The 27,759-nt window shown below is 65.0% G+C and overlaps 3 protein-coding genes across 6 annotated transcripts in view; all 3 read right to left on the bottom strand.

Moving 5' to 3' along the window:
* Positions 1–27,759, bottom strand: part of POLD2 (DNA polymerase delta 2, accessory subunit) — a 60,437-nt gene that overhangs the window by 30,842 nt on the left and 1,836 nt on the right. The gene's annotated exons all lie outside the window — the stretch shown is intronic.
* On the bottom strand, positions 37–22,260 carry CAMK2B (calcium/calmodulin dependent protein kinase II beta). Of its 4 annotated transcripts, none has more exons than XM_082072589.1 (20): positions 22,149–22,260; positions 19,774–19,868; positions 15,717–15,776; positions 15,094–15,148; positions 14,934–14,999; positions 13,182–13,254; positions 12,625–12,727; positions 11,404–11,487; positions 10,905–10,999; positions 10,472–10,594; positions 10,300–10,383; positions 9,581–9,623; positions 8,984–9,058; positions 7,059–7,099; positions 6,901–6,972; positions 4,686–4,734; positions 3,658–3,733; positions 2,992–3,086; positions 1,355–1,589; positions 37–1,276 (listed from the first exon to the last, which is right to left on the bottom strand). In XM_082072589.1, exons 1-19 carry the CDS (start codon positions 22,211–22,213, stop codon positions 1,357–1,359), a joined length of 1,587 nt encoding a protein of 528 aa, XP_081928715.1. In that variant the 5' UTR covers positions 22,214–22,260; the 3' UTR covers positions 37–1,276; positions 1,355–1,356. The 4 variants fall into 4 exon arrangements, with proteins under 4 accessions (XP_081928715.1, XP_081928716.1, XP_081928717.1 ...); XM_082072590.1 differs by having other exon boundaries at positions 7,059–7,096; XM_082072591.1 differs by lacking the exon at positions 8,984–9,058.
* The window catches only part of NUDCD3 (NudC domain containing 3), a 31,926-nt gene continuing 27,898 nt past the window's right edge, over positions 23,732–27,759 (bottom strand). Inside the window, exons 5-6 of the mRNA XM_082072602.1 lie at positions 25,122–25,310; positions 23,732–24,609 (exon numbers count right to left, since the gene is read on the bottom strand). Of these exons, the coding sequence (XP_081928728.1) occupies positions 24,499–24,609; positions 25,122–25,310 (300 nt within the window). The 3' untranslated portion in view covers positions 23,732–24,498. The remainder of the gene's footprint in view (positions 24,610–25,121; positions 25,311–27,759) is intronic.

The following is a 27,759-nucleotide window of genomic DNA, read 5'->3' as shown; positions in this document are numbered from 1 at the left end:
AACTCAGAGTCATCTTTTACACTTACAAGGCTCAGAAAGAAAAGACGAAGGGGTTGGAGTGGGGATGGGGGGGGGAAATAATGCCGGGGGGGGATGGAAAAAATGAGAGAAAAAGGGGGGGGGGAAGAGAAAAAGTTTTGGCAACGATCCACCAGCATTCAGGGGACAGGGACAGCTCAGCTCCTCGACATACAGCGGTAGCGCCCGCGCAAAGGGCATGCAGGAAAAATCATCGTCATTAACCAAAAGTTAATTATCCCCCGGCCCCCCCACCCCCCCCCATAGCCAAAAACCAGCCCCCAGCAACACGCGGTTTGAGGTGGGGGGGGGAAAACCCCCGGGAGGGGGGAGATGGGGGGTGAGGGGACGCGGGGTCCCCCCAGAGCGCAGTGGGGGGGTTGGGGTGGGGGGGCCGTCCCACACCCCGTGTGCTCAGGGCGGGGGGGGCGGCAGCGCAGCCTGTGCCCCCTAAGAGACCCGTTCTCTTAGTCTAAAGTGCTTCCGATGCTGCCTCAGCGCTGGCCGGACCCCCCCGGGCCCCCCCCCAAGCCCAGTTCCGTGGCACTTGCGTCCCCCCCCCGAGCCCCCACCCGGCCAAAATCCTGCAGCACCAGCACCCACCTGCCTGCTGGGGGGACAAGGGGGTGCTGGGGGGGGGCACCATCCCAAATGCACCCCCCCCACCCCGGCCCTGCAGGGATCAGCCTCAGCCCCCTGTGGGGGGGCTTTTGGAGGGGGGGAATGGGACTGTCCCCCCCATCTCGCACACCCCCCCACCTTGCTTACCCCCCATCTCACTCACCCCCCCCAAGGCCGGGCCCCCCCCCGGGAATTCAAAAATAAAGAGCTCTCTCTATGTACAGGGACAGCGAAGCCCAACGCACAACAGCCACCAGCGACAGCGAAACGCCACAAGCACAGCGGGGGGGGCACGGCGACCCCCCCGCCACCCCCCAGGCAGAGACGGGCGGGTGGGGGGGGGGAGTGTCAGACCATGGGGTGTCCCCCCAGCCCCCCCTGCCTGTGGCCGAGCGGCCGGGTTGGTTTTTGGGTGTGTTTAGTTGGGGTTTGGTATTTTTTGCCTTTTTTTGTTGTTGTTATCATCATTTTGGCTTTTTTTTGTGTGTGTTTTTTTTGTTGTTGTTTTCTGCAAACACAGGCACTGGAAGGGGGGGGGGGAACGGAGCAATTTTGGGGGCGGGGGGGGGGGACAGGCATGCGGACGCGCGTGCTTCGGCCTCTCCATCGCCGTCTCCGTCGCGCTGCAACGACAGCTCTGCCGCCACACCGGGGAGCGGGGAATGAGCACAACCGGGGCTCCCCGAGCCCACCGGCCCCCCCGAACCCCCCTCACCTTCACTGCAGCGGGGCCACGGGCGCCCCCGAGCCGTGGAAGTGGACGTTCTGCCACTTGCCGTCGCGGCGGTGCCAGACGCGCGTCTCCTCCGACTGGCTGGTGCGCGGGCGGCCCTGGGCGTCCAGGTACTGGGTGAGGCGGATGTAGGCGATGCAGGCGGCCTCCTCCCCGATGACGTGGACGTGGGGGTTCAGGATGGTCGTGTGGATCGGCTTGTTGTTCTTGGAGAGCACTGCGGGGGGACGGGGGGGGTCAGTGCGCAGGGATGGGGGCGGGATGGATGGTCAAGCGGGTACCGGGGTGAGAGGCAGAGAGAGGGATGCAGGGAGGGATGGACGGGCAGAGATGGTGTCAGGATGGAGGGGTGAGTGGGTACCGGGATATGGTGAGGGATGCAGGGATGGATGGGCAGGATGTGCAGGCAGGGATGGGCAGAGATGGTGTCAGGATGGAGGGCTGAGCGGGTACCAGGATGGGGATGGGTGAGGGATGCAGGGATGGATGGGCAGGGACGGTGTCAGGATGGAGGGGTGAGTGGGTACCGGGATATGGTGAGGGATGCAGGGATGGATGGGCAGGATGTGCAGGTAGGGAGGTGTGGATGGGCAGGGACGGGCAGAGATGGTGTCAGGATGGAGGGCTGAGTGGGTACCAGGATGGGGATGGGTGAGGGATGCAGGGATGGATGGGCAGGGACGGGCAGAGATGGTGTCAGGATGGAGGGGTGAGTGGGTACCAGGTTGAGGATGGGGTAAGGGATGCAGGGATGGATGGGCAGGATGTGCAGGCAGGAACGGGCAGAGATGGTGTCAGGATGGAGGGCTGAGCGGGTACCAGGATGGGGATGGGGTGAGGGATGCAGGGAGGGATGGGCAGGATGTGCAGGCAGGGAGGTGTGGATGGGCAGGGACGGGCAGAGATGGTGTCAGGATGGAGGGCTGAGCGGGTACCAGGATGAGGATGGGGTGAGGGATGCAGGGAGGGATGGGCAGGATGTGCAGGCAGGGAGGTGTGGATGGGCAGGGACGGGCAGAGATGGTGTCAGGATGGAGGGCTGAGCGGGTACCAGGATGGGGATGGGGTGAGGGATGCAGGGATGGATGGGCAGGGACGGGCAGAGATGGTGTCAGGATGGAGGGGTGAGTGGGTACCAGGATGGGGATGGGGTGAGGGATGCAGGGATGGATGGGCAGGGACGGGCAGAGATGGTGTCAGGATGGAGGGCTGAGCGGGTACCAGGATGGGGATGGGGTGAGGGATGCAGGGATGGATGGGCAGGTGTGACGTGCAGGATGAGACAGATACAGGCGGGGGATGTGGATGGGCAGGCAGGCACACGGGACGGACAGGAATGGATGGGCGGGCGGGGGGATGCAGGGAGGGAGGGGTGCGTGGCCAGGCAGGAGAGCAGCAGCTGGGGACGGGCAGAGGCACAGCAGGGGATGGGTGGGCAGGAAACGGGCAGGTGGGGGGACAGGGCGGGCAAATAGGAAGGGATGGGATGCGTGGACGACCGGACAGACAAGCAGGGAGGACAGAGGGACGGGCAGGATGGCGGAGTGCACAGTGAAACACACAGGCAGGAGAGGGGGAGGGGGCAGGATGGGCTGGGCTGGGGCAGGACCGGCACTCACAGTTCTCAAAGTAGAAGCGGTGAAAGTCCATCCCCTCCACCAGGTTCCCCAGGGCCTCGGGCTCGAAGGACGTGAGTCCCGGGTCGCAGATCTTCCTGCAGGGGGCGGGTGAGCGGCGGCCACGCCCTCCCGGCCACACCCGACCACACCCAGCCCCACCCAGCCCCACCCAACCACACCCTGTCCCGCCCAACCACACCCAGCTATACCCTGACCCACCCAACCACACCCAGCCCCGCCCAACCACACCCAGCCCCGCCCAACCACACCAAACCCCACCCAAACACACCCAGCCCCACCCAAACACACCCAGCCCCACCCAAACACACCCAGCCCCACCCAAACACACCCAACCCCACCCAACCACACCCAGCCCCACCCAACCACACCCTGACCCACCCAAACACACCCAGTCCCACCCAACCCCACCCAACCACACCCATCCACACCCAGCCCACCCAACCACACCCATCCACACCCAGCCCCACCCAACCACACCCTGTCCCACCCAATCTCACCCAGCCACACCCTGACCCACCCAATCACACCCAGCCCCACCCAACCACACCAAACCCCACCCAACCACACCAAACCCCACCCAGCCCCACCCAACCACACCCAGCCCCACCCAGGCACACCCTGCCCCACCCGGCCCCCCCGACTCACGCGTAGGCCTCGAAGTCGCCGTTGTTGACGGCCTCGATCAGCTGCTCCGTGATCTTGATGATCTCCTGCTTGCGGGCTGGGGGGACAGTGTCACCGCCCTGTCACCTCCCTGTCACCGCTCTGTCCCTGTCCCTGTGCTGGGGCCCCTGGGCGGGGGGACAATGGCGCGGGGAGAGGGACAGACAGATGCCAAGGAGTGGGTGGGATATTTGGGACATGGGGACATGGAGAAGGGACACGTGGGGACGGACACAGGGACCGTGGGGACAGAAGGACTGTGGGGACAGGCACAGTGTCCCCACAGCTCTGCCACACTGGTAGCAGTGTCCCCATGGCCCAGTGCCCTCCCAGTATGTCCCAGTGCATCCCAGTGTTACCCCTGCATGTCCCAGTATAGCCCAGTGCCATTCCAGTGCATCCTAATACATCCAGTTCCACACCAGTGCATCCCAGTGCCATCCCAGCGCCCTCCCAGTGCATCCCAGTGCCACCCCAGCGCCCTCCCAGTGCATCCCAGTGCCATTCCAGTGCATCCCAGTGCCATCCCAGCTCTATCCCAGCACCCTCTTGGTACATCCCCGTGCACCCCAATGCATCCCAGCTCCAAACCACTGCATCCCAGCTCCATCCCAGCAGCTTCCCAGTGCATCCCAGTGCCATTCCAGTGCATCCCATGCTATCCCAGCGCCCTCCCAGTGCATCCCAGCTCTATCCCAGTACATCCCAGCACCCTTTGGTGCATCCCAGCTCCAAACCACTGCATCACAGCTCCATCCCAGTGCATCCCAGTGCTATTCCAGTGCATCCCAGCTCCATCCCAGCAGCCTCCCAGTGCCATTCCAGTGCATCCCAGCTCCATCCCAGCAGCCTCCCAGTTCATCCCAGTGCCATTCCAATGCATCCCAGCTCCATCCCAGCAGCCTCCCAGTGCCATCCCAGTGCCATTCCAATGCATCCCAGCTCCATCCCAGTGCATTCCAGCTCCATCCCAGTGCATCCCAGTGCCAGCCCCGCTGCGGCCCCGTCACCTTTGGTGTCCTCGTCCTCGATGGTGGTGTTGGTGCTATCAGACGATTCCTGCCAGCGGGACAGCGCCGGGGGGGGGGCGGAACACACAAACAGAGTGGGTAAGAATCAGGCCCGGGGGGGTGGGGGGGACAGGGGGATGAGCCCTGGGGGGGCTCAGCAGGATTCTTGGGGGGTTGGACAGACACCCCCCCACTGTCACCACGTCCCGTGCGTGCTCCTGGTCCTCGCCAGCACGTCAGCCCCCCCGCCCGCGCCATGGCTGATGCTGGGGGGGAGGATGGAGGCGGAAAGGGGGGGCCCTGAATGACCCCAGGGGGGCCCTGAATGACCCCCGGGGGGACCACGACCGCGGCGAGAGGGGAAGAGAGAAGCAGCGGTACCTTGGTGCCGTCCGCGGGGTTATGAATTACGGTAGTTTGAGGCTCCTATGGGAGAGAGACAGCGGGGGGGGCGGGGGGGGGAAGCGAGAGCCCGGGGGGGTCACACAACGGATTTGGGGGGGGACGACGGAGCGAGCGACACGTGGACGGGGGCGAAGAGAGACCCAGACCGGGTGTGGGGGGCACAGGGGGGGAGAGAAGCAGAGAGTCGTTAGTGCAGCGCCAGGTTAATGGTTTAATTAACAGAGAGACGGCGGGGGGGGGAGACGCAGCGGGGACCCCGGGACGGCCAGGAGGAGCCGGGCGGGTCATGGGGGCAGCACCGTGCCCAGTTCTGTACTGGTCATACTGGTCCAGCAGCCCTGTGCCTGGATCCGTACTGGCTGGTGCTGGTCGGGCATCCCTGTGCTTGGATCTGTACTGGCCGTACTGGTCAAGCATCCTTGTATCCCGTACTGGCTGTACTGGTCATACTGGTCCAGCATCCCCGTGCCTGGATCCGCACTGGCTGTACTGGTTGGGCATCCCTGTGCCTGGGTCTGTACTGGTTGTACTGGCCGTACTGGGCATGGGGCCCCGTGCCTGGATCCGCACTGGCTGTACTGGTCATACTGGTCCAGCATCCCCAGCCTGTATCCTGAACTGGTTGTACTGGTCAGGTCCCCCCATCCTGCACCCCCGTGCCCGGCAGCGCCCCCTGCCTGTCCCCACACGTACCTCATGTCGGTGTCACCTCACGCTCACCCACCTCATTGCCCCCAAGGTGGGGGTGTCCCCATGGTGGGGGTGTCCCCAAGGTCACGTCCTGCACGCACCTCATTGTCCCCATGGTGGGGACGTCCCCATGGTTGTGTCCTGCACGCACCTCATTGTCCCCATGGCGGGGACGTCCCCATGGTTGTGTCCTGCACGCACCTCATTGTCCCCATGGTGGAGACGTCTCCATGATCACATCCTGCACCCACCTCATTGTCTCAATGGTGGGGGTGTCCCCATGGTGGGGGTGTCCCCAAGGTCACATCCTGCACCCACCTTATTGTCCCCATGGTGGGGGTGTCCCCAGGGTCACATCCTGCACCCACCTCATTGTCCCCATGGTGGGGGTGTCCCCAGGGTCACATCCTGCACCCACCTCATTGTCCCCATGGTGGGGGTGTCCCCAGGGTCACATCCTGCACCCACCTCATTGTCTCAATGGTGGGGGTGTCCCCAAGGTCACATCCTGCACCCACCTCATTGTCCCCATGTTGGGGGGGGTCCCCAAGGTCACATCCTGCACCCACCTCATTGTCCCCATGGTGGGGGTGTCCCCATGGTGGGGGTGTCCCCAAGGTCACATCCTGCACCCACCTCATTGTCCCCATGGTGGGGGTGTCCCCAAGGTCACATCCTGCACCCACCTCATTGTCCCCACGTTGGGGGTGTCCCCATGTTGGGGGGTGTCCCCAGGGTCACATCCTGCACCCACCTCATTGTCCCCATGGTGGGGGTGTCCCCATGGTGGGGGTGTCCCCAAGGTCACATCCTGCACCCACCTCATTGTCCCCATGGCAGGGATGTCCCCATGGTGTGTCCTGCACCCACCTCGCTGGTCACATCACCAGAGTCCCCGTGCACGTCTCCTGCACCCACCTTGTCCTCGGTGGGGGGGGACACCCCCGTTCCCGTGTCCTTCACCCCCCCTCCATCTCTGTCCCTGTGACACCCCCCGATCCCCAGTGACACCAGGGACTGTGGGACAGACAGACAGACGAGGCGGGGGGCGCATGGCGATGGATGGGATGGGCTGGTGGGATGGATCCGGACGCGGGGGGGACCCGGGGGGGGCACCTACCAGTGCAGTGGGCGGGAGCGTCCCCTTGGGGCTGGTGACACCGGCGCTGCCTTTGGTGCTGTTGGTCTGGGGCTGGGGGGGACAAAGTGGGGGGGTTCAGTGACATGGGGGGGGTGTGACCCCCCCAAATGCCCCCCCCCTCCCCCCCGGCCCCTCACCTTCACACCATCCGCCTTCTTGTTCAATAAGCTCTTAGCTGCTGCGGGGGGGGGAGAGAGCGTCAGTCACTGTCCCCTCCCTTGGGGACAAGGGACACGTGTGTGTGTGTCCCCACCCTGACCCCCCCCCGGCCCCCCACCCTGGTCTCCCTCTGGGTGCCAGCAGCACCCGGCACCCCAGTGTTGGGGGGCACACCCTGGGAAGGGGGTGTCCCCATCCTGGGGGTGTCCCCATCCTGGGGGTGTCCCCGTCCCGGGGGTGTCCCCATCCTGGGGGTGTCCCCATCCTGGGGGTGTCCCTGTCCCGGGGGTGTCCCCATCCTGGGGGGGGGTGTCCCCCACCTTAGGGGTTTGTCCCCAACCCAAGGGGGACACACATGAGCTTGGGGGGGGTCCCCATCCTGGTGGCCCCCGCGGGGGGGGGCCAGGGCTGGCTTACCTTGAAGAAATGCAGAGAGGAAAGCGAGAGAGAGAGTGGGGGGGGGGCGAGAGAGAAACAGGGAGAAAAAGGAGGAAAAAGGGAAAAACATAAAGAAAAACAAACATAAAGAAGATGAGTTGAGTCCTGGGGGGGGGCGGCCCCTGTGCCCCCCCCGTGTCAGCCTGGAGGGGGACGAGGACGGGGGGGTGGGGAGCGTCTGCCCCTCCTATCGTCATCTCTGGTGTGGGGGGTCGGGGACATGGGGGGGACAAGTGGCCGGGGGGGGGCTGTGTCACCTCGAGCATCCTCGTCACTCTTCTGGGATTGAGGACCCCCCCGTCGGCATCACGGGGTAGGGGGGGCTGTGTGGTGACAAGTTGGGTGGCACAGAGCAGCACCCAGTGTGGGGGGGACAGGGGACACCCCCATGTCCCCCCCCCCGCCAGACCCACATCCCCACGGGGTCCCTGGCAGGGTGTCCCCAAGGGTCCCGGTCCCTCCTCCGGAAGCAGGCGGGCGCTGGGGGGGGTTTAAACCAGAGCCGAATTGGGGGGGGCCGGGGGTTGATCCCCGGTGGGGGGGGGGGTGAGCTGTACCCCTGGGGGGGGACACGGTTTAAAACCCGCCGAGTGTTTCGCGGCACCACGAACACCGGCTGCAGCGAGCAGAAGCCATGCGGGGGGACACGGGGGGGGACACGGGGGGACATGCGGCCAGTTTGCCCCCCCCGCCATGCACCGGTGTCCCCCCCTGTGTGTGTGGTGGGGGGGAATTGCTGTGGGGTGGGAGCAGTGGGGGGGAGCACCCAAAAATGATTCCACATCCCCCCTGCCCCCAGCTCTACATTGCGGGGGTGTCACCATGGGGTGTGTGTCCCCCCCCCAAGGACAAACACCCAAGCAGCCCCATGGGGATGGGTGGGGCGCCCTAAAATTATTATCCCCCCCCTCAGCCAGGTCCTCATTGCTGACCCAGGTGAGGGTCCCCGGGGGTGTCACCATGGTGTGTGTGTCCCCCCCCGGGACAAACACCCAGGCAGCCCCATGGGGATGGGGGGGGCACCCTAAAGTTATTATTATCCCCCCCCGGCCAGTTTGTCATTGCTGACCCAGGCAGGGGGGTCCCTGGAGGTGTCACCATGGTGTATGTGTCCCCCCCCCAAGGGACAAGCGCCCAAACAGCCCCACAGGAGCGGGGGGACAAGTGCAAATGACCCCCCAGGGGCAGCCTGGGGGGGGTGACAGCAGAGTGGGGACAGTGACATCTCATGGAGAGAAGTTGCAGGGGGACAATGCGGGGGGTTCATGCGTTGTTGGGGGGGGGGGGGTGCCATGCCGGGGGGGGGCCATGCGTGCGCTGCCATTTCCGAGGAGGGGACCCCGCAACCCGTCGGGGTGAGGAAGAGGATGGTGAGGACGGGCGGGGTGAAGGATTTGGGGGGGGTGGGACACACAGAAACCAAGCGGGGCCAAGGGGGGGCGGGGGGGGGCCGGGGGGGGTCTACCTTGTTCCACCAGCCCCAGGGGGGCCCCGGCGGCGGCCGCCGAGATGGTCGGAGGCGCGGTGGTCTGCCGGCCCACTGCGCGCAGGGCCGAGCGGGAGAGAGCAGAGAGAGGGAGCGGAGCTCCTGTTAGCGGGGGGCACGGGGGGGGCCGGCCTGCAGGACCCCCGCTTTTCCACTGCCCCCCCCAAATACACTCTCGGGGTGCCCGGCGCTGCGGCCTCAGGGCTGCGCCTGTCCGGCCTGCGGGTGGTGCTGCTGTGTTGTGTCCCCCCCCCTCCCCGCCGCTGTGTGTCACCCCCGCCTCGCCAGACGTGGGAGTTGGGGGGCACACACACACACACGGGACCGGGCACTACCTGCTGCTGCGTGCGTGGGGCGGGGGGGCCGGGTCCTGCGCCCCCCCTTGGCTAAAACGCCCCCGTCCTCGCCGACAGGGAAAAAAATTGGGGGGGGGGTTTAAAGTTGGGGGGGGGGGGAGAAAGAGAGAAAGACAGCGACAGAGAGAGGGGGAGGGGACAGCGGCCTCGGTGGGGGCTGCGGGTGGGGGGGGCTGTGGGCCCCCCCTGGCCCCCCCGGCCAGCGGGGCCCCCCCCTTACCTGAGAAGTTCCTGGTGGCCAACATGGTGGTGAGGATGGCGCCCTGCAAGGGGGGGCAGGATCAGGCCCTGGGGGGGGTGAGGGGGGGGAGGATGGGGGGGAAAGATGGGGGGACGGGGGGGGCATGATGGAGTCTGGTACATGGGGATGGGGGGGCAGAATGGGGGGGTTGGGAGGGCAGGATTTGGAGCAGGATGGGGACTGGTGCATGGAGATGGGGAGGGGGGGCAGGATGGGGGGGCAGGATGGGGTCTGGTACATGGGGATGGGTGGGGGGGCAGGATGGGGGGGCAGGATGGGGTCTGGTACATGGGGATGTGGGGGACAGGATGGGGGGGGCAGGATGGGGTCTGGTACATGGGGATGGGTGGGGGGGCAGGATGGGGGGGCAGGATGGGGTCTGGTACAAGGGGATGGGTGGGGGGGCAGGGTGGGGGGGCAGGATGGGGTCTGGTACATGGGGATGGGGGGGACAGGATGGGGGGGGCAGGATGGGGTCTGGTACATGGGGATGGGTGGGGGGGCAGGGTGGGGGGGCAGGATGGGGTCTGGTACATGGGGATGGGGGGGACAGGATGGGGGGGCAGGATGGGGTCTGGTACATGGGGATGGGGAGGGGGGGCAGCATGGGGTCTGGTACTCAGTGGGGGGTGCTGTCCTGGGGGGGACACACCGGGCAGGGTGGGGGCCACCCCCCCGCTTTAATCCCCCCCCCTCACCTTGAGCTTCCTCCGGGCGTTGAACTTTTTCAGACACTCGACCGTCTCCTGCCTGTGCATCATGGAGGCCACGGTGGAGCGTTGCTGGGGGGGACACGGGGGTCAGCGGTGGCCACCGGGCCATGGGGACACCCCGAGGGGACACTGGCCGGGGGGGGGACATGGTACTTACGCAGACCCACGGGTGCTTGAGGGCTTCGTGGGCTGTGATGCGCTTGGCGGGGTTGATGGTCAGCATCTGGTTGATGAGGTTTTTCGCTTCGGGGGTCACTGTGTCCCACTCGGGCGAAGGGAACTGTGTTGGGGGGGGACACACAGGGGGGTGACACGTCCCCATGTGTCCTCAAACAACTACTGGAGACACAGTCCAATCCAAACCCCAGGCTCCACCTGGTGGTGATCAGCCAGAGTGGCCCTCAGTAGGTTTCAGAGTTAACAGGGCAGCTGGCTGCAGCGCAGGGGGGTGACATCTGGGGAGGGGGCAACCCCACAGTGCCTGTGTCCCTCCACCTCCCCACATGTCCCCAGCCAGCAGAGACGTGGCCCAACGCTGTCCTGCCTAGTGGCCCTCAGTAGGTTCCAGAGTTAACGGGCCGGGTACTCACGTCGTAGGCACCAGCCTTGATCTGTTGGTAGAGTTTGTGCTGGTCCTCGTCCCAGAAGGGCGGGTACCCAACCAGCAGGATGTACAGGATGACGCCTGGCGAGGGACAGCGGGGTCAGCGCCGGGGGGGACATGGGGACCCACGGCCTCCCTGGGGCTCCCCCAGCCCAGGGACAGCGGGGGGACCAAGTGTGTCCGAGATGTCCCATGTCATGGGGACAAAGTGGGACCAGGATGAAGGGGACAGGACCAGGATGGGGACAGGGTGGGAATGAAGAAACTGGGATGCAGCCAGACAGGGATCAGCAGGGATCAGGGAGGGATCAAGCAGGGATCTGGCAGGGATCTGGTAGGGATTGGGCAGGGATCAGCAGCGATCAGGCAGGATGGGCAGGGATTGGGACGGGATTGAGCAGGGATCAGGAAGGGGTCAGCAGGGATCAGTGGGAATCTGGCAGGGACCCTGTAGGGATCAGGGGGGATCAGGAGGGATCTCTTACCGCAGGCCCAGATGTCCACGGGTTTCCCATAGGCCTCCTTGCGCAGAACCTCGGGCGAGAGGTACCCGGGCGTCCCCGCGAAGCCTGGACAGACACGGGTGAGACCGCGCGGGGAGGGGGACGGGGATGGGGATGGGGATGGGGACAGGGACATGGCGGGCACAGGGATGGGGACAGGGACAGGGATGGGGACAGGGATGGGGACAGGGATGGGGACAGGGATGGGGATGGGGATGGGGATGGGGACATGGCGGGCACAGGGATGGGGATGGGGACAGAGATGAGGACGGGGATGAGGACAGGGATGGGGACGGGGATGGGGACAGGGACATGGCGGGCACAGGGATGGGGACAGGGACAGGGACGGGGACGGGGACGGGGACGGGGACAGGGACGGGGACGGGGACGGGGATGGGGATGGGGATGGGGATGGGGATGGGGATGGGGATGGGGATGGGGATGGGGACAGGGACATGACGGGCGCAGGGATGGGGACAGAGACAGGGATGGGGATGAGGATGAGGATGGGGACATGACGGGCACAGGGATGGGGACAGGGATGGGGACGGGGATGGGGATGAGGATGGGGATGAGGATGAGGATGGGGATGGGGACGGGGACATGGCGGGCACAGGGATGGGGACAGGGACAGGGACGGGGACAGGGATGGGAACGGGGATGGGGATGGGGACGGGGATGGGGATGGGGACATGGCAGGCACAGGGATGGGGACAGGGACAGGGACGGGGACAGGGATGGGGACAGGGATGGGGATGGGGATGAGGATGGGGATGGGGACAGGGACATGGCGGGCACAGGGATGGGGACAGGGACAGGGATGGGGACAGGGATGGGAACGGGGATGGGGATGGGGACGGGGATGGGGACGGGGACATGGCAGGCACAGGGATGGGGACAGGGACAGGGACGGGGACAGGGATGGGGACAGGGATGGGGATGGGGACATGGTGGGCACAGGGATGGGGACAGGGATGGGGACATGGAGGGGATGGGGACAGGGACAGGGATGAGGAAGAGGAATGGGGCCAGGGACAGGGACACGGCGGGCACAGGGCAGGATGAGATGGGCACAGGGACACAGATGTGGCAGGAGGGGACACCGTGAGGACACCAGGCAGGGATGTGGTGGGTGTGGAACAGGGACAGGACGCGGTGGGCAGGGGCCGGGGCCGCAGGGGCCGGGGCCGCGGTGTCACTCACCGAACCAGGCCTGCTGGTCCCCCTGCACCTCGATGGCCAGCCCGAAGTCCGCCAGCTTCACCGCGGCGCCCTTGCACTTGCTGGCCAGGAGCAGGTTCTCGGGCTGGGGGGGGCAGAGGGGACGGGGGGACAGGGGGTGAGGACACAGCAGAGGACACGGGGGGGGACAGAAGGGGCTTTGCAGCCGCTCGTAGCAGCCGCCATGGCTGCCCCCCCAGCTGCAGCCCCCCCAGCATCCCCAGCCCCCACATCCCCCTGGCTCGTGTCCCCCCCCCTGCACCCCAACACAGGGGGATCACAGTGGACACCCCACTTGGCACAGGAGGGGGTTGTGACTGGGGTGGGGGGGTCACACACACCCCCAGAAAGGGGAGGTGGCAGCTGGGGACCCCCCAGTGGCAGGGGGAGCTCAGTGACCCCCCCACGAGGCCCAGAGCCTTGGGGACCCACCAAACCAGGGCCACCCCCCAAAGCTGTGGGAACCCCCACACCTGGGCGGGGGGGGGGAACCCCCATTGCAGGGGACGGACAGAGGGACGCGGGGGGGACACACTCACCTTGAGGTCCCTGTGCACGACCCCCATTTGGTGACAGTGCAGCACGGCCTCCAGGATCTGCTGGATGCAGTGGCTGCAAATGGGGGGGGGGAGGGGGGGGTCAGGGGCACGCTGCCCCCCCCCAAATATCCCACACCTGCCTGGGGACACCCCCCAAAACCACCCCCTGTGCCCTCGGGGAGGCCCTTCAAAAACATCTCATACTGGGGGGGGTAACTCAGCACACCCCCCTCCCCGTGTCCCTGCCTGGGGGGGTCACCCTTGGTGGGGGTCACCCCTGGGCATGGAGCCATGGGGGTCACCCTAACGATGCTGCTGTGCCCCCCCCCACCCCACCATGGGGACTCCCCCCGGCCCTGCTGCCGCCCGGACGCCGGGGTCCCCCAGACAGGACTGACGGGGTGGGGGGGACGGGGGGGTGCGGGGACGGCAGATGGAGACGAGACAAGAAAGAAAGAGGGAAGGAGCGGGGGGATGAGAGGCTGAAATGGGGGTGAAGTGGGGGGGGCCTGCCCGGCTGGGGGTGCTGGGGCATGAAGGGGGGGGGACACACCTCCCTGCAAAGTGGGGGGGGTGCAAAAAAAGGGATGGGGGGGGCAGAAAAAGGAGGAAGCCCCACAGCGGGGTCCCGGGAAGCGGGATGCTCCGGCGGGTGGGAGCAGCGCGGGGGGGGGACGCCGTGGCCCCCCCCGGCCCCCCCCCGGTTATACTGACCTGCGGCTCCCTCTGCACAGGGGCAAAGTGATGGGTGGGAGAAACGCGTGCGCATAGCTCATGGACACAGTGACTGCAAAACAAAACGGGGGGCGGGGAATGGGGGGCGGGGGCGGGAAAGGGGGGGCGGGATGGGGGGCAAGGGGATGGGGTAAAGGGGGGGGGCAGGATGGGGGGCAGGGGGTGGGAAGGGTGGGGATAAAGGGGTGGGGGGGCAAGATGGGGATAAGGGGGGGAAGGATGAGGGGGCAGAGAGGGATAAGGGGGGGCAGAAAGGGGACAAAAGGGTGGGGGAGCAGGATGGGGAGGCAGGATGAGTATAATGGGGGGGCAGGATGGGGAGGAGGGCGTGGGAAAGGGGGAGTCAGGATGTGGGGCAAGGAGGGATAAGGGGGGGCAGGATGGGGATAAAGGGGGGGGCAGGATGGTGGGAATGGGATGGGGAGGAGGAGGGTGGGGGGATACGGGGTGGGGGGGCAGGTTTGGGGGGGCAGGAGGTAAAACACAGGGAAGGGGTTTGCCGGGGTGGGGGGGGCGGGCAGCGAGCAGAGGGGACAGCGGTGGGACAGACGGACACACAGCCGGACACACGGACACGCACAGAGCCCGAGCGACGCGTGATGGGAGACGGGGGGGGGGGACGGGATGGGGGGGAAAGACGGAGGGGGGGGCGGGAGATGGGGGGGACGGGGACAGGAGATGGGGGGGAACGAGAGAGGGGGAGAAACAATGTTGTGACAGCCCAGAGACCACGGGGATGGGGACACGGCGGCACACGGGGCGGGGGGGCCCTCGCCACCAGCCCCCCCAGCACATGTGATGGGAGCGCCGGGCCTCAGAGTGGGGGGGCGGGGGGACCCCATTGAGCACCCGGCAGCAGGATGGAGCTGGCGGGGGGTGATTTGGGGGGGCACCCCCCCCACCCACTGGGTGCCCCCCTGCCTGCCTTGTGGGAGCTGCCCCATCCCTACAGCCCCGGGGGGCACAGAGGGGGGGTTGGGGGTGTCCAGGGGGGTTTTGGGGGGCGCGGGGGCTCACCTGGCATCGGCCTCGCTGTAGTACTCCCGCGCCACGATGTCCTCGAACAGCTCGCCCCCGGTCACCCTGCAATGCAGCGGCCACCGCGTCACCCCGGGGGGACGGGACACCCCCCCGGGACACCCTGACCCCCCCCAGACCCCAACCCAGCCACACTCACAGGTCGAAGACGAGGTAATGGAACCCCTCCTCTGAGATGCTGTCATGGAGCCGCACTGCGGGGACAGGACAGGGACAGGATGGGGACAGGATGGGGACAGCACAGGGACAGGACGGGGACAGGCTCAGCCTCGGCCCCAGGAGCCCACAGCCCCTGTGCAGCCACCACAAGTGACACACGCGTGTCTGTCACCCGCAGCCCCCACACCTGCACCTGGGGGGCAGGACCCAGAGTGTCCCTGGGGAGGGACACCCAGCAGGACCCCAAAGTGGGAACCCAAATGTCCCCAAGGTGACACCCAGCGTGTCCCTGGGGAGGAACACCCAGTAGGACCCCAAGGTGGGAACCCAAATGTCCCCAAGGTGACACCCAGCGTGTCCCTGGGGAGGGACACCCGGCAGGACCCCAAGGTGGGAACCCAAATGTCCCCAGGGTGACACCCAGCGTGTCCCTGGGGAGAGAGCACCCAGTAGGACCCCAAGGGTGGGCCACGCCCATGGTGGCACCCAGCGCGTCCCCAGGGTGACACCCAGCAGGACCCCAGGGCTGTGACCCCCCCATGTGTCCAGGTGGCCCCCGCGTGTCCCGGTGTCCCCGCGGTGCCGCGTCGCGGTGCCGCTCACCGATGTTGGAGTGCTTCAGCAGCCGGCAGATCCGCGCCTCCCGCTCCAGCTTCTGGTGGTCTGGGGACACAGGGTCAGCCGGGGCACCCCCGTGTCACCCCCGCCACACCCCAGCCCCACACACCCCAAAGCGGGTCACCTGTCCCTGTCACCTGTCCAGCCCCGTCCCTATTCCTGTGTCTGTCCCTGTCCCCATCCCTGTGTCCATCCCCATCCCCATTCCTGTCCTCATCCCAGTTCCTGTCAGCCTTCTGTGTCCCCACCCCTGTTCCTGTGTCTGTCCCCATCCCAGTTCCTGTCAGTCATCCTCCTAGGTCCCCATCCCTGTTCCTGTCCCTGTCCCCATCCCTGTGTCCATCCCTATCCCCATTCCAGTTCCTGTCACCCTTCTGTGTCCCCATCCCTGTTCCTGTCACTGTCCCCATCCCAGTTCCTGTCACCCTTCTGGGTCCTCATCCTTGTTCCTGTCACTGTCCCCATTCCAGTTCCTGCCACCCTTCTGTGTCCCCATCCCAGTCCCTGTCCCCATCCCTGTGTCCATCCCTCTCCCCATTCCTGTCCCCATCCCAGTTCCTGTCACCCTTCTGTGTCCCCATCCCTGGCTGAGGGTCCCACAGCTGTCCGGCTGTGCTGAGGGTGGTGCGGGTGTGCAGGGGTGTGTGTCTGGAGCTGTGCAGTTGTGCGTGTTGGGGCGTGTGTGAGCGTGTGCGGCTGTACCTGCGGGTGTGCACGTGTGTGCGGGTGTGGCTGGATGTGGGGTTGGCTGTGCACGTGTTGGGGCTGGAACCTGCGCCTGTCCTTGTGCACGTGCGTGCAAGTGTGTGGCTGTACTCGTGTGCGGCTGTACCTGCGTGCACCTGTACATATGTACATGTTTGTACCCACGTGTGCGGCTGTACATCCATGTGCTGTACCTGTGGGTGCGTGGCCACACCTGTGTGTGCAGCTGTACCTGTGCGTGCGTGTGTGTGTGTGTGTGTGCGGCTGTACCTGTGTGTGCAGCTGTACCTGTGCGTGCGTGTGTGTGTGTGTGTGCGGCTGTACCTGTGTGTGCGGCTGTACCTGTGCATGTGTGTGTGTGTGTGCGCGGCTGTACCTGTGTGTGCAGCTGTACCTGTGCATGCGTGTGTGTGCGGCTGTACCTGTGTGTGCAGCTGTACCTGTGCATGTGTGTGTGTGTGTGCGCGGCTGTACCTGTGTGTGCAGCTGTACCTGTGCGTGCGTGTGTGTGCGGCTGTACCTGTGTGTGCAGCTGTACCTGTGCGTGTGTGTGTGTGGCTGTACCTGTGTTTGCCACTGTCCAAGCGTGCAGCTGTACCTCCATGTGTGGCTGTACCTGCGTGTGCGTGTGTACTGGGCTGTGCAGCTGTACCACGTGCATGGCTGTACCTGTGTGTGCCGCTGTCCCCGTGTGTGGCTGTATCGGGGTGTGCAGCTGTACCTGAGTGTGGTTGTACGTCTGTACCTGTTGTTGCCACTGTGTGAGTGTGTGGCGCTACCTGTGTGCAGCTGTACCCGTGTGCGGCTGTACCTGTGCACAGGCTGTGCCCAGCCCCACAGGCGGCCTTGGGGGGTGTCTGGGCGGGGACAGGCGGACAGACACACGGATGGGGTGTGCACAGACTCACAGCCCCTGCACACACGTGCGTGTGCACACACACGTGTGCGGCCACGATCACACACGTTCACGAACAGCCCACTGCTCGTGTGTGCGCACACACCGTCATGTACACATCATACACCTGTGCACACGGTTACACACACAGGCTGTTCACACCTGCACACACTCTTACACATCTGTGCGCGCACACACTGTTGCACACACATGCACAACTGCACACACAGTGTCACACACCCCGTCACACACACCTGTGTGCGCACATGCTGTTCACACCTGCACACACTCTTACAGGTGTGCATGCACACTGTTACACAAACACACCGCCTGTGCACGCACAGGCACACACACACTGCTCACACCTGTGCACACACACATATTCACACACTGATACACACGTGTGCACACACACACTGTTGTGCGCACACACTGTTACACACACACACAGTTACACATGCCCATGCAGCTCACACCTGCACACACACCCCTGTGCACACACACATGCACATCTCACACCTGCACACACAGTTACACACACACTGTTACACACACTGTTACACACATGCAATGTTACACACACACACTCACACACAGTTACATACACTGTGACACACCCCGTTACACACACACACGCACTGTTACACACACTGTTACACACACTGTTACACACACAGTTACACACACAGTTACACACACTGTTACACATGTACTAGTTACACACACACAGTTACACACACACTCGGTTACACACATACACTCACACACACTTACATACACTGTTACACACCCCGTTACACACACACACACTGTTACACACACAGTTACACACACTGTTACACACACAGTTACACACACAGTTACACACACTGTTACACATGTACTAGTTACACACACACAGTTACACACACACTCGGTTACACACATACACTCACACACACTTACATACACTGTTACACACCCCGTTACACACACAGTTACATACACACACAGTTACACACACTGTTACACATGTACTAGTTACACACACAGTTACACACACACTCGGTTACACACATACACTCACACACAGTTACATACACTGTTACACACCCTGTTACACACACACACACTGTTACACACACAGTTACACACACAGTTACACACACACACAGTTACACACACTGTTACACATGTACTAGTTACACACATACAGTTACACACACACACTCACACACACTGTTGCACACATGCAGTTACACACACACACTGTCGCACACACAGTTACACACACACTGTTGCACACACACGGTCACACAGTCACACACTGTTACACACACACTGTCGCACACATGCAGTTACACACACACACACTGTTGCACACACACACACAGTTACACACACACAGTCACACACACACTGTCACATACACACTGTCACACACACACTGTTGCACACACAGTCACACACACACAGTCACACACACACTGTTGCACACACACACAGTCACACACACACAGTCACACACACACTGTTGCACACACACACAGTCACACACACAGTCACACACACACAGTCACACACACACAGTCACACACACACAGTCACACACACACTGTTGCACACACACACAGTCACACACACACAGTCACACACACACTGTCACACACACACTGTCACACACACACAGTCACACACACACTGTTGCACACACACACAGTCACACACACAGTCACACACACACAGTCACACACACACAGTCACACACACACAGTCACACACACACTGTTGCACACACACACAGTCACACACACACAGTCACACACACACAGTCACACACACACAGTCACACACAGACTGTTGCACACACACACAGTCACACACACACTGTCACACACACACAGTCACACACACACAGTCACACACACTGTTGCACACACACACAGTCACACACACACTGTTGCACACACACACAGTCACACACACACAGTCACACACACACAGTCACACACACAGTCACACACACAGTCACACACACAGTCACACACACACAGTCACACACACACTGTCACACACACACAGTCACACACACACAGTCACACACACACTGTTGCACACACACACAGTCACACACACACAGTCACACACACACAGTCACACACACAGTCACACACACAGTCACACACACACAGTCACACACACACTGTCACACACACACTGTCACACACACACAGTCACACACACAGTCACACACACACGCAGCTGCTGACACTCGTGTCCCCGGGGGACACCGCGGGGCTGTTCTGCCCCACGGGGCCGCTCGGGGCTGGGGGGGAACATCAGGACCGTCGCACAGGGCTCTGGGGGGGACAAGGCAGACCCACCCCCACCCAGCTGCCACCACGGGTGTCACAGGTGTCCCTGTCCCCGGGGTCACCCCCCGTGGGGGCTGGGGGCTCCTACCTCTGGCCGAGAGCTTTTTGGTGTTGATGATCTTGGCCGCGTACTCATGGCCGGTGCAGAGCTTGACGCAGCGCCGGACCACCGAGAAAGCGCCCCTGGGGGGGACACGGGCTCAGCGCCCCCCCGCTGCCCCCCATGCCCCGGGCTCCCACCCGTGACTCAGCACCCCCACGCTGCGCCCGCCGTGACTCAGCACCGGGGGGTGAACCCCGACACCGGGGGGGCCCCAACGCCGCTCGGCCCCGCCCGCCCATGGGTGGGGGTGCTGGGGGGGACGGGCACCGCGGACGGGGGGGTCTCGGTGGGGTGGGGGACGCCGGGCCCGGCATTGCGGGGGGGTCGCGGGAAGGATGTGGCACCGGCAGCCCGTTGCCATGGGGACGGCGGGTGGCCCGGATGGCGGCGGTGGCCATGGTGGCGGCGGTGGCGGCTGTGGTCGCGGTGGCGATGGTGACAGTGGCCGCGGGCACGGGGGGCACAGCGAGCCAGCGGTGACAGGGACGGCGGTGGGGACAGGGGTGGGGACGGGACAACGTGGCCGTGCCCCATGGGCAGTGCCACCCCCTCCAAGTGCCACCACCTCCTGTCCCCCTCCAAGGACCGACGTCCCTGTCCATCCCCTGCGCGTCCCCTGCCCGCCAGGGTCCCCAGGGCCACTGGATGTCCCCACTGTGCTCACCCACGGACACGGCTCCCCTGAGCCAGGCTGGGGACACGGCAGCACCCCGGCCCCCCCACCCCAAGTATCCCACAGGGGACACGTGTGCAATGGGACAACTGGGGACACGCTGTCTGTCCCCTGACCCAGCACCGGGTCCCCACATCCCGGGACACCGAGAGCCCTGTGCTGGCTGGGACGAGGGGGACGCTGCCACCACTGGGGGACAAGGGGGACCCCCCCGGGGCCTGGCACCCCCATCCCCTCCCCAGGGACAGGGGGACACGGTGAGTGGCAGCTCCTGGGGGAGGGACGACTGTCAGGGACCCCCCCAGCTGTGCCTCAGTTTCCCCAGCAGCCGGGGACAGATGTCCCCGGTGATCCCGGTGTGGACGAGGGGACACACACGGTGATGGGGACACGGAGGGATGGGGGCGGAGGGAACCACGTTGCCATGGCAACCGAGACGGGCTGGATTTTGGGGAAGGTGAGGAAATCGCCCCCGATGGCACCACGTCCCCCGCCCCGGTACCCCCAAAGGAACCATCCCCCCCTGTAAAATGTCACCCCGCTATGGGGGGGGTCCTTGGGGGCAAATGAGCCCCCCCCCCCCAAACCAAGCTCCTCCTCAGCTCCCCCCAAAACCCTCCCCGGGGGGGTCATGGATGTGGGGGTTCTGGGGGGACAGAAGGATGTGAGGGGGGACAGAGGGTCCTTAGGGACTGGGGGGGTCCAGAAGGGCTGGGGTCTATAAGGACCAGCATTGGGGGGGCGAGCAAATTTGGGGAGTTATATAAGGCCCAGAGGGGTCTAATGGGGGCTGGGGGGGCACGGAGGATGAGGAGGGTCTATAAGGATCAGAGGGGACATATGGATGGGGGAGTCTATAGAGATGGGGGGTCTATAGAGATGGGGGGTCTATAGAGATGGGGGGACAGGCTGGGGAGATTGGGGGATCCATGGGGTGGGGGGGCTGGAGGATGGTGGGTCTATAAGAAGCAGGTGCCTATAGGGACCCAAGGACGGGCTGGAGGATGAGGGGGGTCTATAGGGGCTGGGGGGCTATAAGGATTTTGGGAGGGGTGTCTGTGAGGATTGAGGGGGTCTGGGGGGGCTATAAGGGCTGCGGGGGGGTCTGGACGGATGCGGGGTCTATAAGGGCCAGGGGATCTGAAGAGACGGGGGGAGGTCTGTGAGGATGGGGGGCCACAGGAGGGAGGGGGGGCTATAAGGACTGGGGGGGGGTCTATAGGGATGGGTGATGGGGGGATGTGGAGGGACTGGGGGGGTCTGGGCTGAGCAGGGCTCAGAGAAGGATGTGAGGGGGTGTCAGGAAAGATTGGGGGGGGGTCCATCAGGATGGGGGGGTCCCTGGGGAACAAGGGGCTGCAGGGGCTGGGGGTGTCGATGGGGATGGGACCCAAAGGAACTGGGGGGCCCGGGGGGGCTGCAAGGCCCGGGGTCCCCGCGGCCGGGCGGGGGGGGCAGGAGCACAGCGAGGGGGGGGCAGGGCAGTACCGGGGGAGGGCAGCACGGGGGGGGCGGCTGGGCCGGTCCCGGGGGGTGGGGGGGGGGGCCGGTCCCCGGTCCCGGGGGGGCGGGGGGGTGGGGGGGGGGGATGCGTCACGTCTGCACCGAGCGGCGGCCGGAGCCCCGGGCAGCGCCCCCGCCCCCCCCCCGCTCCGGTGCCCGGTCCCCGGTCCCGACGGCCACTTACTTGCCGATCTCCTCGTAGAGCTGGTACTCGTCGGTGAAGCGGGTGCAGGGCACGGTGGTGGCCATGCTGCCGCCGCGCCGCAATGAGCCGCCCCGGCACCGGCTCCGCTCCGGCTCCGGCTCCGCCTGGCGCGGGGGGGCGGGAGGAGGCGCTGCCGGGGCCGGGGGAGGCACCAGCCCGGGCCGCCCACCGCCCCCAACCCGCCCCCGGATGGGATCCCCCCCCCTCCCCCGAGCTGCCCCCGCGCTGGGGACCCCCCGCGATCGCCCCCGGATCGCCGGACCCCGCGGGGATCCCCGTGTGCCCAGCCCCGGCTGTCCCCAAGGGCCCCATAACCAGACACCCCCTTTATCCCCAATTCCCACCCACATCCCCCCGAATCCCCCGTGTTACCCCCAAAATATCCCCATATCCAGCCCCTCCCAGAGATGCCACATCCCCCCCAAAGGACCCCAAAAGTGCCCCCCCCATCCGCCTCCCCCCCCGCAAGACCCCAGTATCCAGACACCCCCCCGAGGACCCCACATCCACCTCCTCACCCTCCCCCGAGAACACCCCCCTATGCCACCCCAATACGGAGCCCCCCCCAATGTCACCCCAAACAACCCCTAAAGGCTCCGTCCCCCCAAGCAAAACACCCAGGAGGGGTCTGGGGGGGCAAAGGGCACCTTGAAGCCCCCCAATACCAGAGGCTTGCTGGGTGTGGGCTGGTTTTATTGGGGGGGGGGCAGGTTTTATTTAGGGACATGCACACATGAGGCTGCCCTGAAGGCCACCAGGGCCTGGCTGGGGGACACCGGGGTCTTTCCCCCCCCCAGCATGGGGACACGTCACCCGTGGGGTGGGGGTTCGTGGGGGGGTGGGTGCCCCCACCCCGGGGTGCGGGTGGGCGGCTGGCGGCTGGCGCTGCCGTTGCCATGGGGACCGTGGGCGGCCGTGGGGGGGGCGCCGCGCCGAGCCCGCTGCTATTTGTGCATCCACGGAGAAATTTCGGCACCCGGCGCGGGGGGAGACGGCGGGGGGCGGGGGGGGAACAGCGGGGTGCGACCCCGAGGTCGGCACCCCCAAAACTGCCATGCACCTGGGGCCCACCCCACCAAATCCACCCCCCCCAGCATCCCATATCCACCCCTCAATGGACCCCTAAATCCAACCCCCCCCCCCGGATCCCATATGCACACCCCAAAATCCACCCCCCTCCCAGGATCCCATATCCACCCCTCAATGGACCCCAAAATCCAACCCCCCCTGGATCCCATATGCAGAGCACAAAATCCAGCCCCCCCGGGGACCTGATATCCACCCCCCCCAATGGACCCCAAAATCGAGCTCCCCCCTGCTTGGGGACCCATCTCCCCCCACAAAGGACCCAAAAATCCAGCCTCCCCCTGGGGAGCCCATATCCACCCCCCAATGGACCCCAGAATCCACCACGCGGGTGGGGTGGGGGACACAAGCGCCACCCACAGATGTCCCCAGACGTCCCTGTCCCCAATTCAAGCAGGGTGGTGGTGTTGGGGGGGGGTCGCGACACACGTGTCCCCCCCCAGATGGTGGCACCAAATCACTCGCAGCCCCCACCCTCCAGAAACGTGTTTATTGCAAACCAAGGGGAAGGGGGGGGATGGGGAAGGTGACAGCTGGGGACCCCCCCACCCCGTGCACCCCAGTGGGAAACTGGGCCTGGGGGGCCTCCATGTCCTCCCTCCCAGCCCCCAAAGTGCTGTGTAAGGGAAACCCAGATGTTTTGGGTACGGGGGGGCTGGCGGCCGTGCCAGGGATCCCCGAGCCCATGGTGTTGTGACAGCCCCGTCAGTCCCCAGAGGAAACGGGGAGCACACCCCGGGGGCTCCTGCCCACCCCAACCCCCCCCCGGCGATGGGGTGAATTGGGAGACCCCCCCCCACGGTGCTGGATGGGGGTCTGGGGAATTTGGGGGTGCGTGGCAGGCAGGACACAACATCCCCCCCATGGCTCCCCATCCTCATGGCATCACCCAAAGCTGTGCTGGGGCGGCATCCGCACCCCGAACCCCCCCAAAAATAACCATCCTGGGATGCGCACCCCCAGAAACCCCAACAAATAACCATCCCGAGGCACCAGAACCGATGGTCGTGTCACCCAACGAGCCGCAACAGCCGAGCAGGAGCAGGGTCCCCGGGTTGCCGTGGTGATGCGCCGGCAAAGCCGCGTTGGCCAGGCTTCCCCGCGCGGCACCGCGGTGACACGGCGCTGGCAGCGGGTGACAGGCGCCGGGGGGGTCCCGGCTGGGTTTCTCCTCTCCCCGCTTTGATTTTCGTGGGGTTTTTTTGTTACATTTTTGGCAGGTTTATTGTTATTTCGGCCGCTGTCAGAACTGGACGGCGCCCGGGGAGATGTTGAACATGGAGGGGTCGAACTTCTGGCCGCGGAAGGGGGAGCCCTCGGTGTCCCAGCCCTTCTTCAGCATCTCGTGCACCTTCTGCAAAATGAGGGTTCCCCGTGGGGTCTGGGTTCACCCCAAACCTTCGCCCGTGTTCCCCGCCCTCCCCAATACCCACCCCACGGGCATGGGAGGGGGCTGCGGTACCACGGTGACACCAAGGGGACACACCTGAGGGACGTGGACAAGCTGGAGAGGTGGGACGGTGTGAACATCATGAGGTTCACCAAGGCCAAGCGCAAGGTCCTGCACCCCAGTATCAGCCCAGGTTTGGGATGCAGGGAGGGAGCAGCCCTGCCGAGAAGGACTTGGGGACACCGGAGGGGACAGAAATTGTTGGCGCTGAGGGTGGTGGGACCCTGGCTCAGGTACCCAGAGAGGTGGTGGATGAACCATCCCTGGAGACATCCCAGGCCAGGCTGGACGGGGCTCTGAGCACCCTGAGCTGGTGAAGATGTCCCTGCTCATGGTGGCACTGGGGGGGCTGGGAACGGCCCTTCAACCCAAACCGTCCTGTGATTCTCTGGTGACACGGGGGGGTTGTCACCTACCAGCTCGTGGCTCTGGGGCTTGCCCTGCAGCTTCTGGTGGTAGTCGAAGGTGAGGCGGTCCAGCACGGCGTGTTCCTCCTCGTCCACCGTGGCCATGGAACGCTCCTTGTTGATCTTGTCGATGTCGATCTGCTCCTCGCCCTCCAGGATGGCGTTCCACCAGTACTCATCCCCCTTGTTCAGGTTGATCTGGGGACAAGGTGCGGGTCAGAGGAGACCCCCCCGTGGGACGTGTCACCCCCTGCCTGCCCCACACCCCATGGCGGTGGTGCCACCGGCTCATGTTGTCACATCGCCCCGCGGCGTGGCCGGGGCTTGGCCACCAGCAGAGGGTCCCACTCCAGCCCCAGGTTCCCCTCCATGGGTGACGCGGGAGACAAATGCTTGTCCCTCCCTCCTTTGGTTGTCCAACGGTTTTGCACAACCCCCCCGCAGCCAAAGTCCCGGCCTGTGCTGCAGCTGGTGACACCAGCCCGTGGGTGACACCAGCTCGTGGGTGACACCAGCTCGTGGGTGATGCCAGCCCAGGGGTGACACCAGCCCGTGGGTGACACCAGCCCGTGGGTGATGCCAGCCTGTGGGTGACACCAGCCCATGGGTGACGCCAGCCCGTGTGTGACATCAGCCCATGGGTGACAACAGCCTGTGGGTGACACCAGCCCGTGGGTGACACCAGACTGTGGGTGATGCCAGCCTGTGGGTGACATCAGCCAGGAGGTGACGCCAGCCCGTGGGTGACACCAGCCCATGGGTGACACCAGCCCAGGGGTGACACCAGCCCGTGGGTGACAGCAGCCCAGGGGTGACACCAGCCCAGGGGTGACACCAGCCCGTGGGTGACACCAGCCCGTGGGTGACAGCAGCCCAGGGGTGACACCAGCCCAGGGGTGACACCAGCCCGTGGGTGACACCAGACTGTGGGTGATGCCAGCCTGTGGGTGACACCAGCCTGTGGGTGACACCAGCCCGTGGGTGACAGCAGCCCAGGGGTGACACCAGCCCGTGGGTGACACCATCCCAGGGGTGACACCAGCCCAGGGGTGACACCAGCCCATGGGTGACACCAGCCTGTGGGTGACAGCAGCCCAGGGGTGACACCAGCCCGTGGGTGACACCAGACTGTGGGTGATGCCAGCCTGTGGGTGACGCCAGCCCGTGGGTGACACCAGCCTGTGGGTGACACCAGACTGTGGGTGACACCAGCCTGTGGGTGACACCATCTCAGGGGTGATACCAGCCCAGGGGTGATGCCAGCCTGTGGGTGACATCAGCCAAGAGGTGACACCAGCCCGTGGGTGACACCAGCCCATGGGTGACACATGCCTCTGGGTAACACCAGCCCATGGGTGACAGCATCCCAGGGGTGACAATGTCACCTGCTGCTCCGTGCCACCCCTGCTCCCCACCAGCCCGAGCCATGGAGGGCTGGCCCGAGGACAGGGGACACTCTGAGGACCGGGGACACCACGGGGACACCCCCACAGCTGGGGAGGCCGTGCCGGTGCCAGCGTCACCGTGGGGCCACCCCCACCGGGAAGCCCCACTTGCCGCTTCTATGATTTTGCCAGGAGAGGGGTGGGCTCCTTCCTCCTTTATTATTTGAGCAATAATCCCAGCAGCACGGAAGATTGATGGCGTTCGTCGGGCCTCTCCGCAAAATCATCAATAAAGGCCGACAATACAATTTACTCAAACCTCCCTGGAAGCTCCAAACAGCTCTGGAGGGGAAAACACGGGCGGCCGCTCCCGCTCCCGTTCCCGTTTCCATTCCGAGCGTCTGTCCCCGGTGCAAAAAAAAGGAACCAATTAATACGGGAGGGGGTGGTTGGGGCTTCATCCTTCTGGGAGAGCAGAGCCGGGGGGAAGGCGTTGGTTGTTCTGTGTTTAACACGATTCCACTTTCCAGGGGAGGAAAAGCCACCGAGGGTTTTGCTCATGGGCTTCCCGAGCCTGGGGGGGCGGGGGGGATGGGAATATCCCCCCGAGTGTCAGCCCCTTGGAGTGGGGACAACCCCAAACCTGGGCCGGGAGCATCCTCAGGGCTCGCTGCTGCTTGTCCTGGGGTTTTGAAACAAGAGCGGTGTCCCCACGGTGCCACCGGTGTGGCAGATGCGGCGTGTGTGGCGTGGCCACCCCTTGGCGCATCCCTATAGAGCCAGGCCGGCGGCAGAGGGACAAACGGACACCCAAGGACTTTGTTGGTTATCAGACGTCACCCACTGCCACCCCGAGCACCAGGGGAAGGAAAACTCATCCCTTCCCCCTTGCTCAGCAAATCGCCGGCACCCACCTGGCGCAGACTCCGGGGAAACCCCACGAACCAGCTGGGAAACCCCCCCCGAGCCCCAAATCTCCTTGATTCACTAATCCCCCCCCCACCCCACGTGTGGCCCCAGCTTTATTTACCGCATAATGTTTCCCACCCTGCTGGGAAGAATAGAATTATTCATTTCTTCCCCAGCTTTTCGGTGCTGCGCATCGCTCTAGCGCCGAGCGCTTCACAAACGATAATTAATTAACCTCTGCAGCCCGCCTCGTGCGCACAGGGGGAATCTGCTCGATCCCCTTGATTCCAGGGGGAGAGACGCAAAAGAGGGAGCAAGACTGAAATGTCCACGGGTCAGGGCAAAACTCTCTC

Source organism: Streptopelia decaocto (genome assembly GCF_964273445.1).
Source record: "Streptopelia decaocto genome assembly, chromosome: 25".
Classification (NCBI taxonomy): Eukaryota; Metazoa; Chordata; class Aves; order Columbiformes; family Columbidae; genus Streptopelia; species Streptopelia decaocto.
The sequence above is the reverse complement of the archived record's forward strand: the minus strand, read 5'-3'. Positions and strand labels throughout refer to the sequence as shown.